The sequence below is a fragment of the Podarcis muralis genome, chromosome 9, assembly GCF_964188315.1.
Source record: "Podarcis muralis chromosome 9, rPodMur119.hap1.1, whole genome shotgun sequence".
NCBI classification, from domain to species: domain Eukaryota; kingdom Metazoa; phylum Chordata; class Lepidosauria; order Squamata; family Lacertidae; genus Podarcis; species Podarcis muralis.
This window is the reverse complement of record NC_135663.1, coordinates 14,776,144-14,791,100: the sequence shown is the minus strand read 5'-3', so window position 1 is coordinate 14,791,100 and position 14,957 is coordinate 14,776,144. Positions and strand designations below refer to the sequence as shown.

General features: G+C 49.4%; 2 protein-coding genes across 3 annotated transcripts in view; one reads left to right on the top strand and one right to left on the bottom strand.

Annotated features, from left to right (window-relative positions):
• ARHGAP24 (Rho GTPase activating protein 24) overlaps positions 1-14,957 on the bottom strand; it is a 363,688-nt gene that overhangs the window by 200,301 nt on the left and 148,430 nt on the right. The gene's annotated exons all lie outside the window — the stretch shown is intronic.
• Positions 1,319-6,492, top strand: LOC144328842 (uncharacterized). Its single transcript, XM_077933802.1, has 2 exons — positions 1,319-2,098; positions 5,475-6,492. The coding sequence occupies exons 1-2, from the start codon at positions 1,429-1,431 to the stop codon at positions 6,047-6,049; spliced, it is 1,245 nt and encodes a 414-aa protein (XP_077789928.1). The 5' UTR covers positions 1,319-1,428; the 3' UTR covers positions 6,050-6,492.

Sequence of the window (14,957 nt, the reverse complement as noted above, 5' to 3'; positions counted from 1 at the left end):
AGTGGAGGTGTTAAAAATCATGTTCTCCTTTAAAAAAATGAGAGCACGTGTTGCGGTTGGGAAAATATAAGCCACCCTATCGTTACTAGGCAGATTTGGGTAACCAAGCCAGTAAGGGGTTAAAACTGAGTTGCTGGGGAATTTTGGATGTTGCAAATTTTGGAGGAGGGGGTCGAGGTTATAAATATAGGACGTCCAACACTGGAGCGTCCTCTCGGCTTCTGCAACGGATCACGGAGCATTGGAGTCGGGAGCTGGTTGTATTCAGCTAATTTATTGGCCAGTTTATTTAGGCCTAATTTATCGCGTTTCTTCTAACCCTTCTTTATCCGTTCTCTTCCTCTCATTTCCTTCTCCCTCCCTCGCTTCCCATTGCCTTTTCTCCTTTTCTTGGCTGTCCTATCTTTCCGTTTTTTGTAATCCTCTATAGTTTAATCCTCTATAGTGTAATCCTCTATAGTTTAATCCTCTATAGTTCAGCTCACCTGAACTCCCCGGGTGGTGGACGGTTCTTCGGGCCCTGTTCCCAGTCAAGGGCCGGGGCAGCGTTTGTTCTCCTTCTCGGCGTCTGGGGCCTAGTCCGCGTACTCGCGGAGCTCCGGCGTGGGGGGGCGTCCGCCGTTTTGGGCACTGGTAAGCCCCCTCTTTTGTTGAGTGACTGCACGGCCTGCCTGCCTGCGGCAGCGAAAAGGCCAGCACAGCGATTGGGGGTCTCTTTCACAGCGCGGCCTAGCGTCCTCCCGCAGGGACAGTAAAATTTTGCTGGGTAATCGTGGGAAGCCCGCCATCTTGGCCGCGCACATCGTGATTGGGAGGGTGCCTGCTGGGGCTCTATTGCTGCTGCGGGCCCTCTAGCGGCAGCTCTCTGCTATTGCGCCTTACTGACGTGGGCTCCCTCCAGTGGCTCAGGGAGGTACTGCGCCCCTCACATTGTAGGATTGGCCCAGCTGGCCCCCCCTGCTGGCCGTTTTGGCTATTACACCCACATTTTTATTCTAAATAAGATAGGTTAATCCTTATTGATTCATTTGCCTGGCATCGTGCCTTGTCTAGGTGGGTGGGCTGGCTGTGAGGCCTCGCAGCCTGGCTCAAGTGTCGCTATCTGTTGGTTTGCTTAACTAACTGTAGTAACGATAGATAGCTAGATAGATAGATAGATAGATAGATAGATAAAAAACTCCCTCCACTGGTTCTGAGTTGTATTGCGCCCTTCTTTTATAGGTTCGGCCTAGCTAGCCTACTTATAGGCCTGCTAAAATAAATATATAAATAATAATAAATAAATAAACAATAAATAAATAATAAATGAATAAATAAATAAATAAACAAACAATTAATAATATATAAAATTTTATAAATTAAAGCTAAGTATTGGTCGTGGTGATTTGTGAAGTTTAACTGGTTTTGATTTATCTCCGGCTGGCAGGTATGGCTCCAAAGAAGGTCGCCAATCGTTCCAGCCCAGCCACCGCTGCAAAACGGCCGATTAGAGGCCCATCCCAGGCGCTCCGCTCACCTCCTGCAGGCCACCCAGTGGGGCGGGTACAATCATTGGTGGAGAGCATGGCTGGTGACCCCGCAGCGCTTTCTCGCTTTGCAGCTGACATGGACGGTTTCTTGCAGCAACGCTCCACCCAGCCGTCCACATCTGGAAGGCAGCGCCCTGCTGCGTTGGCGGCGTCTCCGGCTTCACCATCATCTAGCGAAGATGGGGGAGAAGGGTCATCGTCCGGTGGTTTGATCTCGAACCCCCAGTTATCCCAATCCCTTGTCTTACCTGCAGGACGGGGTCAGCCTCGCAGGTCAGGCCGCTCCACTAGGAGGGCCTCAAGAAGAAGTGCCCCTTTGGTAGAGCCGGCTCGCAGGCGCGCGTCCGCTCTGCAACCGGCTGGGGTGGCCTCGGGTTCTGGCATCTCACGTACTGTCTCTGTGCAGTCTGTTTCAGTTCCATCTCAGCTGGAGCCTGAATCTGAGTCGTCTGTGGAAGACAGCCTCCCAGTACCTGCCAGGAAGTCATTGGGAGGAAAACGTCGCCAGAAGAAGTCATCTCGAAAGCGCGCCAAGAGGAGGAGGGACGACACTTCTTCCTCTTATTCTGGTACGTCTTCGTCTAGTTCTGATGATGAGGGTAGTAATATGCAGCTTTACTGGGGTTTTGGCGAGTCGGCTTCGGGACTTCCGAGGTGGGCTTGGGAACGAAGGTCCAACACCCATAGGGCGCAATATGGAGCGGTCCTAGAATGTAAAGATGGCGCTTTGGTTCCTGACGTTAAAGTTTCAACCAACTCTGCCAGGGACATTATACCGGGATCGCATTTGTCCTCAAAGCTGCGATCCAGAATCTTAAATGGCCGCTTCGTAGATATGTTCAGATTGCTCCCTCCCTCAGAGGAACAAGAAAAGGAAAGTTCTTCTGCCAGAAGACGTACAGGGGCCTCTGCAGTGGTCAAGACTTTCGAGCATTGGCTCGACTGTTTCCAAGTCTTTGCTGGTGTGGTGGTGGCAGCCTATCCACGGAGGTCTCTTCATCTGTTAGTCTATCTATCCATTGTGCGTTCCGCATTCTCCAAGGCCGGAGAGAAGGCGGCAATAAAATATGATGAGAATTTCAGGCGCCGCGCTGCCAAGATCCCTTCAGCCCGGTGGGATCGAAAGGATCTGGATGTGTGGACTACTCATGTAGCTCCACTTATAGATAAAAAAGTGCCGGATCAGCAGAAGCCGAAGTTTTCGGCTTTTAAATCTGGCCGTCGTTTGCTATGTTGGGACTTTAATAAGGGTTCTTGCCAGCGCCCAGCATGTAGATTTACACACAATTGCGAGAAATGTAATGGATCGCATCCTGCTTTCTCTTGCTTTGGTGGTAGGCGGCCCTTTCGTGGAGGCAGAGGGGGTTCTCAGCAACCCCCCAAAGCGGCCCCTCCACTCCCTTCAACCTCAGGAGCAGCAAAGTAGTGCATTGACATCATTGGCCTACACCCCGGTAAGATTGCCGGCTCTAAAAAATTGGCTGCGATCGTACCCCAATAAGGCTGCTGCGCGTTACTTAAGTGATGGTTTTTCTATGGGTTTTCGGATTCCGGTAGCCATGCCTCCCGTGGCACGGAATCCTCCTAATCAAAAGTCAGTTCGTGAATTACCTGAAATCGCCAGGAAAAAGATTGCAAAGGAGGTGTCTATGCATCGGATGGCGGGCCCCTTTGGTGCCCTGCCTTTTCATAATTTGCACATATCTCCATTGGGTATCGTGCCAAAGAAGGCCCCTGGCGAATTTCGTTTAATTCATAATTTATCGCATCCTGAGGGTACATCTGTCAATGATGTGATTCCTCAGGAACTTTGCTCAGTAAAGTATGCCTCCCTGGACCACGCAATTAAGATGATACGTAAATTTGGACGGGCTGCTTTGTTGGCAAAATGCGATATCGAATCGGCTTTTCGATTATTGCCAATCCACCCGGAGGATTTTTGGCTCCTAGGTTTTCGGTTTGAGGATAAATATTATTTTGACAAGGCCATGCCTATGGGATGCTCAATAGCATGTGCGGCCTTCGAATCATTCAGTACATTTTTAGAATGGGCTATCAAGCAAAAAACCGGGCTGGGGGGGGTCACACATTATTTGGATGATTTTTTGTTGGCCTCAGATCGTGATTCCGGCGATTGTTCGGCGTTGCTGCATGCTTTCGCTGACCTTACGCAGGAACTGGGGGTGCCGCTGGCAGCGGACAAGACGGAGGGTCCTGCAACCCGACTTACTTACCTGGGTATCCTCTTGGATACGGTGTCCCAAACGTCCAGCTTGCCGAAGGATAAGCTGGTTGCTTTGAAGACGGTCATAGAGGAACTGATCCCTTTGGAAAAGGTGTCCCTTAGGCAGATCCAATCGCTGTTGGGTCACCTGAATTTCGCGTGCAGGGTGGTGGCTCCGGGGCGCCCTTTTTGCTCACGCCTGGCACGGCTTACTGTGGGTTTGAAAGCACCGCATCATCGCGTTCGCTTATCTAGAGAGGTGCGGGCCGATCTCAGCGTTTGGCTTGAATTCTTGGAGGAATTCAATGGAGTGTCGTTATGGCAAGACACGTTGAACTTGCATAATGACTTTCAGGTACAATCTGATGCCGCAGGTTCCCTAGGTTTCGGTCTATATTGGAAAGGCAGATGGTGCGCCATGCGTTGGCCACCGGATTGGCAAGGGAAAGACATTACGCGCGACCTAACTTTTCTTGAGTTCTTTCCCATTGCAGTGGCGGTGCACTTGTGGGTTGAGGAGTTCAGGGACCGACGCGTTTGCTTCTGGACCGATAACCTGGCAGTGGTGAACGTGCTGGCCAAGCTGTCGTCCCGCTCTCCTAGGGTGTCGGCCCTTTTGCGCGCTTTTGTATTGCATTGTTTACGCCATAATATAGTGTTTTCTGCGCGTTTCATTCCTGGAGTGTCTAATGAAATTGCTGATGCTCTGTCCCGTTTTCAGATGGAGCGGTTCAGACTTCTGGTTCCAGAGGCTCGATTACGTCCGGAATATTTCCCGGATCATCTCTGGAACCTTGGCAGGAATTAGTTTTTCAGGGAGTAGCTGCTTCTGTTTCCTCTTCCACCCTCAGGTCGTACACCAAAGCTTGGACCGATTTTGTGGCCTTTACTTATCAGTCGGTAGGGGAGGAAATGAGGGCTTCTCCTTCCTCATCACAGGTGTTAAGATATTTGGCGCACCTGTTCCACTTGGGACGGGCAGTTAAGACTATAAGGATCCAGGCAGCCGCCATTGCATTTTTCTGTAAATCCCTATTTGACAAAGATCCTTGCGCGAAGTTTGTGGTGCGTAGGGCCCTGGAAGGGTGGGGTAGGATTTGTCCTTCTCAACCAGCCGCTCGACACCCGATATCCTTTGACCTGCTGTGTAAGATGCGCAAGGAATTAAGAAAGCTTTGCTGGTCAGGGTATGAGGCTCGCCTTTTTTCTGCGGCGTTTTCTATTGCCTTTTTTGGAGCCCTAAGGGTTGGTGAGCTCGTGTTGGAGGCTCACAGGGACGGCCGTTCCAGGGGTTTGTTGCTACAGGACGCACAGCTATCCCCGGCGGAGCTGAGACTTACAATTCGAAATTCTAAAACAGACCAAAAAGGTAGGGGAGCCCTTATTAGGCTTCCGGCCACGGGGGAGGCGGGACCTTGCCCGGTTAAGGATGTTAGGAGGTACTTGGCCGTCCGAAATCCAGGGGATGGTCCACTGTTGAGGCATGAGAATGGTTTGCCCTTATCCAGACGTCAATTTACAATGGTGATGCGAAAGGCCATTGAGGCTAGTGGCGGCTCCGCACATGATTTTGCCCCCCATTCTTTCAGGATTGGAGCTGCCACGACGGCAGCGCACTGGGGATTGTCAGCCAGCAGAATAAAGAATTTGGGCCGTTGGAAATCTGACGCTTTCAGGGTCTATGTTCGCTAACATTTTATATGTTTGTGTATCCACCTCAGGTTTAGCAGCTGTCCGCACCTGGATGGTGGGGCACAGCATCGTTCATTGGGCTGGCGTTGAGGCTCGACAGTTTGGATTGGGACCAGGTCTCGGTCTTCCTCCGCACGTGCAAGTTTCTTGGCTGACCAGAAGGGGAATATTATGGCCAGAGTTTCTGCCGCTGATGAGGAGGCAGTTGGGCGTGGAACGGCCGCCCACGGCCATTGTGATTCAGCTGGGTGAGAACGACCTGGTGTCCATGGACTGTTTATCCTTGCGCACTGCAATTTTGGGCGACCTGGATGTGCTGCGAGCAATGGTGCCGACAGCTAAGATATTCTGGTCTAAGTTTTTGCAGCGACGGGTTTGGAGGGGAAGTCGTTGCCCGGATGCCACCGAAAAAGCCAGAAAGCGGATCAATTCTGCTGTCTCAAAAAAGATTTTTGAGCTGGGAGGTGATGTGATTGCACATCCGGAGATTCGTTTTCAGGTTGCATCTCTCTTTAGGGATGATGGGGTGCACCTTTCGGCCTCAGGGAATAAGGTGTGGCTGGGTGCAGTAGTGGCCAAGCTAAGGGCTTGGCTGGGTTTGTGAGTGGTTTGGCGGGGAGCTCAGTGCTCCATGGCGGTTAGGCATTGGTTAAAATTGGTGGAAGGAGGGGTAAGTGCCTACCCCTCCAATGGTGGTGCGGAAAGGGAATTCCGTTAAAGGAATCCAGGGGCTTACCATCCTTTCGTCCTTGTCCCCGGAGTCGGACTTGGGCCGGGTAAGCCCCACAGGAACATGAGGGTGAGAAGTGAGGGACTGTTACCCAGCTTCATATTTTCTCACCCAATACTTGTTTCCCATGCTGGCTTCCGCTGGAATCCGGAAGTCCAGCTCTGTCCCTGGGCATGGACAGATAGTCATAACCAATGCCTAAGCAACCACTCACATATTTTGTATTGAATAAAGTTGTGGCCAAAATTATGCCAAAAACCTTAAACAAAAAATAATGCGTGAAGTGTGAATTTTTTGGTGGGGGTGGCTTTGTGGGACTCAACACGCAAATCGTGTTCTCCTTTAAAAAAATGAGAGCACGTGTTGCGGTTGGGAAAATATAAGCCACCCTATCGTTACTAGGCAGATTTGGGTAACCAAGCCAGTAAGGGGTTAAAACTGAGTTGCTGGGGAATTTTGGATGTTGCAAATTTTGGAGGAGGGGGTCGAGGTTATAAATATAGGACGTCCAACACTGGAGCGTCCTCTCGGCTTCTGCAACGGATCACCCGCCCACCCTCCCTTTAATGAAGGGGGGGTTTCTGCTGGTACGCTTGACCTTGCTATGCCTGTCTAGGGGTCGTCCGCCTTGGTGCGGGGGCCTGGTAGGAATTTACCATATGGCGGATTGGCTGGTGCCATTTGGGTTTCGCCTACTGCGTAGCAAATAGTCACAACTTGTAAGGTTGGCGGTTAGGCATTGGTTAAAATTGGTGGAAGGAGGGGTAAGTGCCTACCCCTCCAATGGTGGTGCGGAAAGGGAATTCCGTTAAAGGAATCCAGGGGCTTACCATCCTTTCGTCCTTGTCCCCGGAGTCGGACTTGGGCCGGGTAAGCCCCACAGGAACATGAGGGTGAGAAGTGAGGGACTGTTACCCAGCTTCATATTTTCTCACCCAATACTTGTTTCCCATGCTGGCTTCCGCTGGAATCCGGAAGTCCAGCTCTGTCCCTGGGCATGGACAGATAGTCATAACCAATGCCTAAGCAACCACTCACATATTTTGTATTGAATAAAGTTGTGGCCAAAATTATGCCAAAAACCTTAAACAAAAAATAATGCGTGAAGTGTGAATTTTTTGGTGGGGGTGGCTTTGTGGGACTCAACACGCAACAGAAGTTGGATGGACACCTGTCGAGGGTTCTTCAGTTGTAATTCCTGCATTGCAAGGGGTTGAACTAGATGACCCCTTGGGTACCTTCCAACTCTACAGTGCTATGATTCTACGAAATGCAAACTGAATCCATTTCCTCCCCCCTCCCTACAGAAAGCTGAATGGCAGGCTGAAATTCAACAGGTGGGAGCTTGGCCAGCATGAAGATGAAGTCATAGGATATCTCCATCTGTTGCATATGGGGATAGTGCCTTGCTGCCAAGTGATTTTACAGCTAAAGTGGGGACTTTCCTGCACACAATTTTGTCTGCTACAACACACCAGCTCTCAGTGATGCTGTAGCCACAGGGCTCCCTCATCAGCAAGGACTTCAACATTGTGCTTCAAACTGTAGGGCTAAGCTGTACAGGTGTAGAATCATCACACACACAGCCCCATCCATTCCATCCAAGTGAGTCCAAGGCAGTCCAAAACCAAAGGCTTCATGTACAAGGAAAACTGCTTCCATGAATACCTAAAGATCACGATCAGTTCAGGCTGAAGCTTGTTTGACCCTACGACATAAAATTTATTAAAGAGCTTACAGTAGACAACACTCCTTTCCCAGCTGCAGCCAAGGTTGCTTGGAACATATTCCCATGATGACAGGGTGTTGGACGAAAGGAATGTTTATGAGAGATGTCACTTAAGGGAAGGAGTGCCTAAGATGTTGGGAGAGAAAATAATCACTTATGAAGGCAAAACCCTCCATTGCTCGATGCTGAAAAAGCTGCAGGGGGCAGTGTTGGGTATGTTACTTTTATAGACTAGGAAAGAGTATATGATATAGGCACACTTATTAAGTGCCCTTTCTCAATGCCCCCTCTTTTGCATGATCAGCAACAAAGCCTTCTGTAGTAATAGGTCGTGTTTGTTCAGAATGACACCCACTTTCCTCAGTGTATGCAATTGTACAGGGCAGCCATAAGGCGCAAGGAAACATCTTTATGAGCACTTAACCAAACTGGGGTTTCTTTTCCTCCCACGCAAGGGGAGATTTTCAATATTCCATATGCTATTTCTTTTCTTTTCGTGCTCTCAGTGTTGGGATCTATTTCACAGCTTCAGCAATATCCAAATGTAGCCAACAAACCCTCCCACATCTCAAATACAAGAAAGAAGTCGGAGTGAGTTAGATGTGTAAAACCAGCATTTAGGGCGTATCTATAGGACAACAAACATAGTTGTTTTATTCCAGTTGTGGAACCCCTCCAAAGTAACCAGGAATGCTAAAGCTACTCCTCATTCATTAATGTGAGCTTGATTGCACCAAAAAAACCTCTCCTTGATCACTCCCAAACCTCTCCCTTGCTATTCTCCTACAGATTTCCTGCAGGGTTAAGGTTCCCAAGATTTCCTGGGAAAGAGGAACTGATCATTTAGGTCTGCGGTGTAGTTGTAAAACAAAAACAAAGACGAGACAATTGGAATTATTTCCAAACTTTACTGTTAGCTTTTAGTACTTTACTGTTAGCTTTTAGTAAGGCATTAAGCTCCCTAGAAGGAGGCAGAGATACAAATGGAATAAACAAAAATTAGTACATAAAAAGAGACACATTTCAGATGGGCAGCGTCTTTAGCGGCGCTGAAAAATTCTGCAGCTTTTGCTGCGACAAATTAAGACATTTACTGAAGTGCACACTTCTAGCATGGGCCAAAGCCTTTCTTAAATGAGAGAGTGGAACTCAAATGGGCCTGGGGGTTACGCAGCTGAAATGCTAGCCATGAAGAAGGATCTATATCATACAGATTTTGACCAATGGAAAAAAGTAAAGTATTTTGCATTGATGAAGTGGGTGCAAAATCTAAACTCCTGAGGATGGGCTCAGCAGCAGCGGAAGCCTCTTGGGTGCCTGGGATGGCGCACCCAGGGGTGGGGCAAGCTGCCCATAGGTGCAGGGTGCACCGCGGGGCCTCCAGAGTCTGCCTGCCTCCTCCCACTCAGCCGCCCTACAGCTGAGGGGGAGGCGGCGGGTGGACTGTTTGGGGTAGCGCAGAGCCTGAGGGCGCCCAAGCCACCGCGTCACTCCCAGGAGAGACGTGTGGCTCAGACGGGCTGCAGGACCCGTGGTGAGTGCTGCCTGGTGTGGCGATCTCACAGAGACCCCGGACATCTCACCATCTATTGATCCCTGTACCACCACTTTATTTCTCGCTGCCCCCACCCAGGCCCTACCTGGGACAATATTGAGTCCAGTCAGGGTTAAATTGGAACATAAACTTCTGTTTATTTATTGCAGTTTAACAAGCGTGTGGTTTCATAAACAGTATCAGTCAATTACAATCATGGGGTGCCTATCCAGACCTATAACTTCCGCTACCTGCTCTCCCTCACTAAACCACCTCTCAGATATTTACTTGTCTTCCTAGCTCCTAACTGTTCCTGACTCAGCTTATTTCTCTACACTAACTCAACCTACCCACAGACTCTATCCCAATTCTCTCCCACTCCAACCAACCACCCAACTCCCAATGAATTCCCCCCTTCGCCCCTCCCAGAGCTGGTTTTATAGTCCCTCTGACTCCACCCCCCTGGGTTCTGATTGGGTAACCTGTTTAACTATTGCACCTCCAGCACTCTCATAAGTTAACGTCACACCTGGCATTTTGTCACCCCCCTCAGTGGTGACACCCGGGGCAGCCCGCACCTACCACACACCCCTTCCTCCGCCCCTAAATGGGCTTCCTGCAATTCCCTCCTGCTACCAGTCTTAATAGTGGTTAATTCTGCTCCTTGTGCCTTCATAAACCTCAGTCCTAATTTCAAAAACACCATTCAACATTACACTGTGATTTCAGAGGCATCCTCAGGGCACCAGTTATTGAAACATTTACTTGGAATGGAAGTAAATCCCATTGTACTCATGCATATAGGATTGTAGCACAAGTCTCTCCATTGGGATTCCATACACTGAAATGTAGGCTTTGAATGGTGGGGGGAGGAGTTAAAAATGTATTCCTTTCCCTCTCCCCCCCCCCTGCCTTTTTTTAGGCTCTAGGTAAAACATTCCTTAAGGTTAAACCAGTAATGACACTCTGTGAGCATAAAGTATTGAAATTTACTGCCAAAAATATTTGAACTGTGGTTTTTATCGCTGTAGAGAGACAGGAGTCTCAAGAGATGCGAGGCACTTTCAAGTGGAAAATGACTTCCCCGTTCCACCCCCACCCCACCCTCCTTCCTGAGGTCTGCATGTATGGACAGAGACGTGTTTGGCATAAGGCAAATATTCTGGCACCTCTAGAGTGAGGGCTGGGGGAGGATGGAAGTGAACAGCCTATTTGTTTGACCTAATACGCATGACTTTAAAATGCCTTGCGTAATATTGCAAAGGGAAAATGGCATGACCCAACTTGTCTAGTGGTACAGACATTTGCGAATGAAAGCTACAGGCATACACAAGGGCAAAGCTCAGGCAAGCAAGCTACCAGAGGTGTGTGTGTGTGTGTGTGTGTGCGCGCGCGCAAATAAATAACATGCTTGTAGCCATCCCTAATTTCAAATCATAGCAAGCTCCACCCTCTCCACTATTAAACTTTGCCAGAGGCTCTTAACCTCCTGCTGCCTGCTGTATTTATTTACTCAGTGACAGCCATGCGCTCTGCTAGTGTCAAAGCCAAGAGGGTAACAAGATCTTTTAATTAAAGTTATATTGGGGGGATTAAGATTTATCGCAGCAGCTGCAGTATGCCAAATGAGAGGCTGTGCAACACGTGATGTTTCCGTGTACATGAACATGGATTTCTTCATTCACATATGCATGGAGAGGCAGGGCATGTCCCCTCATTCGTTCACCCTCCTACTTCAGGGGGGACATGAAGAATCACAACGCTAGCAAATTCACACTGACTAAACGTGGGATAACCTGCCTCATAAAGCCAACATGCTTAAGTCTAATTAATGCATGAAGGGGTTAATGCCATAGAGTAAGCTGTCCTGCCAAGCTTAGTTCACCTTGATAAAATACCTTGGTATTTCCACTACCACACCATGTGCATCTTTGTACCCATTACTTGAACTGCATCGCAAAATTCAGAGAAGTGCACATTTCAAGGGATGGTTGTTTCAGTTCGAACCTTGTTCAGAAAGTGTGGACGAGACAAGCATATCTTTCAATGCAAACAGAATCAAATTCCTCCCACAGCCCAAATCTGGTGCCGTTGTTTTTAAACCAACCGGTTATAGGAAGAGAAGAAGAAGAGTCTGGATTTGATATCCCACTTTATCACTACCCTAAGGGGTCTCAAAGCGGCTAACAATCTCCTTTCCCTTCCTCCCCCACAACAAACACTCTGTGAGGTGAGTGGGGCTGAGAGACTTCAGAGAAGTATGGCTAGCCCAAGGTCACCCAGCAGCTGCATGTGGAGGAGCAGGGAATCGAACCCAGTTCACCAGATTACGAGTCCACTACTCTTAACCACTTACACCACGCTGGCTCTTATAGGTACTGAATGCCTTAGAAATTCTCCTTCGCTTCTTTCGGAGTGGTTCTGTCAGATCAAAGAACAGAGAGAGCGGACTCCTGTCAGTTTGACGCAACCTCCCTCCATCCCTTCCTATCTCTCCTCGAAGGCAGCAGACTTGCCGGCTCTGTGCCAGGTTCTTCTGCCAAGGTCGAAGACAATAGCCGGCTCTGTCCTCCTGTGGAGCAGCCGTGCCAAATAGCAGCAGATGGCAGGGTCCAATACTGTAGTCATTGCGCCACAATTGGCAAGCTGAAAAGATCGACCTCCCTGGTTAATTTCCTCCCTCCAGTCTCCGCACTTAGGCTGCCAGAACCTGAGCTGAAGGGTCTGTGGCATTTTTCATAATTACCCCCAGAGAGAAGGTTTTCAAGAGCAGACTCTCCCCTTGGCCACAAATGGAGTATGGGCCGGCGAGAAAGCTGCTTCAGTAAGTATGTAGCACTTACAATTACAGATCATGGGAGCAGCAGACATCTGCCTAAAATCAATAGCTCCTTCCCTATTCCCAGGGAGTAAATCGTTCCTTTTAAAGGAAGAGTCGCCAGTTTTGCAGGCCCTCTGCGGTTGGTAGGGCTCCAATTACCTTCAAATGCTTCCAGCAAATGTCTCCCGTTCTATGCTTTTGGTTTAAAAAGTTGCCCTCACATTTTCGTTTTCAAAGGCGGCAGGTACTACTGAATTGTTAGGACTAGACAGAGACTACAAGGTAATGCAGAGTTGATTGCCGTGGGCCCCAGAGCACACTAAAGAACATGTTGGACTGTGGCCTAAGTGCGTGTGCTGAGTTCTGAATTTATGTGTTCCTAACAACTTTCCAGATTAATCAGGACGACGACATGGCAATAAGAGAGCATGGTAACCAGTCTTGCAGCACACAAGATCAGTCTTAAATAAAATCACTCTCCATTCCTCCTTTCAAATCCCTTACAGATGAAATTCCTGAATCAAGTGGGACTGCAATGCTTAACCGATAAATTGATCTCTAAAAGCTTTCAACAGAAGAAAAGGTTGCCTGGATTAACTGGGTATGCACTGGCTTGGTCATGTACACAGAATGGAAAATGGCAGGATCCCCAAGGATCTGCTCTACGGGGAGCTGGCTTCAGGCACTGGGCCCATTGGCAGACCAACTCTGTTACAAAGATGCCTGCAGATGTGTGCTGGGCCTGGAGGTAACCCGAGCAACGCGGTCCAGGTCTGCTCCCAAATCCAAGGGTTCCGCGAGGAGTCAGTGAGGCAGGAAACCAGGCAAGGTCAGGCACAGGATCACAGGCAGGTTCTGGGAAACAGCAATGTTGCTCCTGCAACCTGGGATGGGGTCCAGCAGCCTTTTATCTCTGTCGGGGTAATGGCCGGTCCTGATCCCCCGATGACTCACCTTCCTCCTGCGAGTACTCAGGTCTCTCCTTCTCTCAGACCTCAGTCTCTGCAGCTCAGGAGATGTCGGTGGGTTACTAGACCCAGGGGCCGTCTCAGCCTCTCCTGACCCAACTGGTAGTGGAGCAGCTGTAAGTGATTGCCCGGCTGAAGGCAATGAGGTAATCACCGGATCCGGAGCCAGGGCAGGCTCAGGCCCCTGACTCGGCCCAGCTGGTGCTTGTTGCAGGGGAACCTGTGCAGACTGGGGCTCTTCAGAATCAGGCCCCAGACTAGGTTCGGCTGCCGCCTGAGGCAAAGGATCCGGTGCGGACTGAGACTCCTCTGGCTCCAAGTCCGAGCCCGAGTCCCAGGCCATCACAAGATGCAACATGAAGATTGGCAACATTAACCCTGCCATGTGGGAACCCCTTGCAGATGACCACAGTGCCTGGATGTAGACGGGTCGTATATCCACAGGAGTGACCAGAGGAGGAGTGACCACTAGGAGGACCACAGAGAGAAGAAACGCCATGGTGCATCTGCAGCAGCAGAACCAAAAGCCTTCATCTGCCCCAGTTGTGATAAAAAAATCTCTCTCCTGTATCGGTCTCTACAGCCACAGCAGGCGCTGCAACCTCCCAACAGTTTGACTTCAGCCCAAAGGCATGCTCCTCCATCGTCTTCCGAGTCAGATGGATGCCAGCAATAATGTGTGTATGCATCCATCCTTTTTTAATGCATATATATTATATCTATATAACTTTTAAAAAACATAAGAGCCTACAAGATAGCTTTACCACATCTTTTTCAGTTGATAAGGTCTGGCATGTGCCACTGAAAGCTAAGCATGCCCTGTTTGGGCAGATCCAGTTGTGGCATCATTGGGCCCGTGCAAAGGTCACTTGAATGTCAACATTACCTGTGGACTAAGCAGCGTTTCAAGAGGAAGGATCATAGTTCAGCGGTAGAGTACATGTTTCGCTTGCAGAAGATTCTTGCTTCAATCCCTGGGATTTCTATGTATGGCTGGGAAAGACTCTGCCAAATAGTGTTGGCAATACTGAGCTAGATGAACCAGCCATCTGGCTTGGTATAAGGCACCTCCTACACTCGAGTAGGACCCTGGCAGAGACACATGCCCGACTGGCATGTTCTCTCCCTCCTGGTCTTTCGTTCAGGAGCTTCAAAAGCTTTCTTCTGCCCGAACATCACAGTGATCGATGCCAACAGACATCGACACACTTAGGGATCCACAGAGTCTTCGCAGCTTGTGTAACAGACCTCAGCAACTCAGCATTTTGGCTAATCTACTTTATTTACATATAAAGACACACGGAGCACTGCAACATGGCTCCCTCTCTCTCTAGCATCAGACAGCAAAGAGAAAGAACAAAGGACAATAGTCCCACTTCACAGAACATAGTAACACAAACATCCTGTCTCCATCACTTCCCACTCTGTGGAGTCAAAACATACACCGTCATGTGATAGACAAAAATCCCATGACTGCAATCATGGAGCAGGAATTCTAACACTATGTTCCTCACTGTCTATGCCAGGGGTCAGCAAACTAAGGTCCGTAGGCCGGATCAGGCCCAATTGCCTTCAGGATACGGCCGGCAGACAGTCCGTGGATCAGTGTGGGGATTCTGTTCGTTCGGGCTGGGCTGCACCATTTCCCCCCCGCCTGCACCATTCTGTCCCCCCCACACACACACATACACACTGTGGCGGTGCCTCCTCCCTCCCTCCTCCTGGCTTCT

Bases quoted from the DNA above. Each gene is read 5' to 3' on its own strand.
- LOC144328842 (XM_077933802.1), top strand. From the start codon at position 1,429: ATGGCTCCAAAGAAGGTCGCCAATCGTTCCAGCCCAGCCACCGCTGCA. The intron at 2,099-5,474 runs GTACGTCTTCGT...TATCCACCTCAG, and splicing joins CACTTCTTCCTCTTATTCTG to GTTTAGCAGCTGTCCGCACC.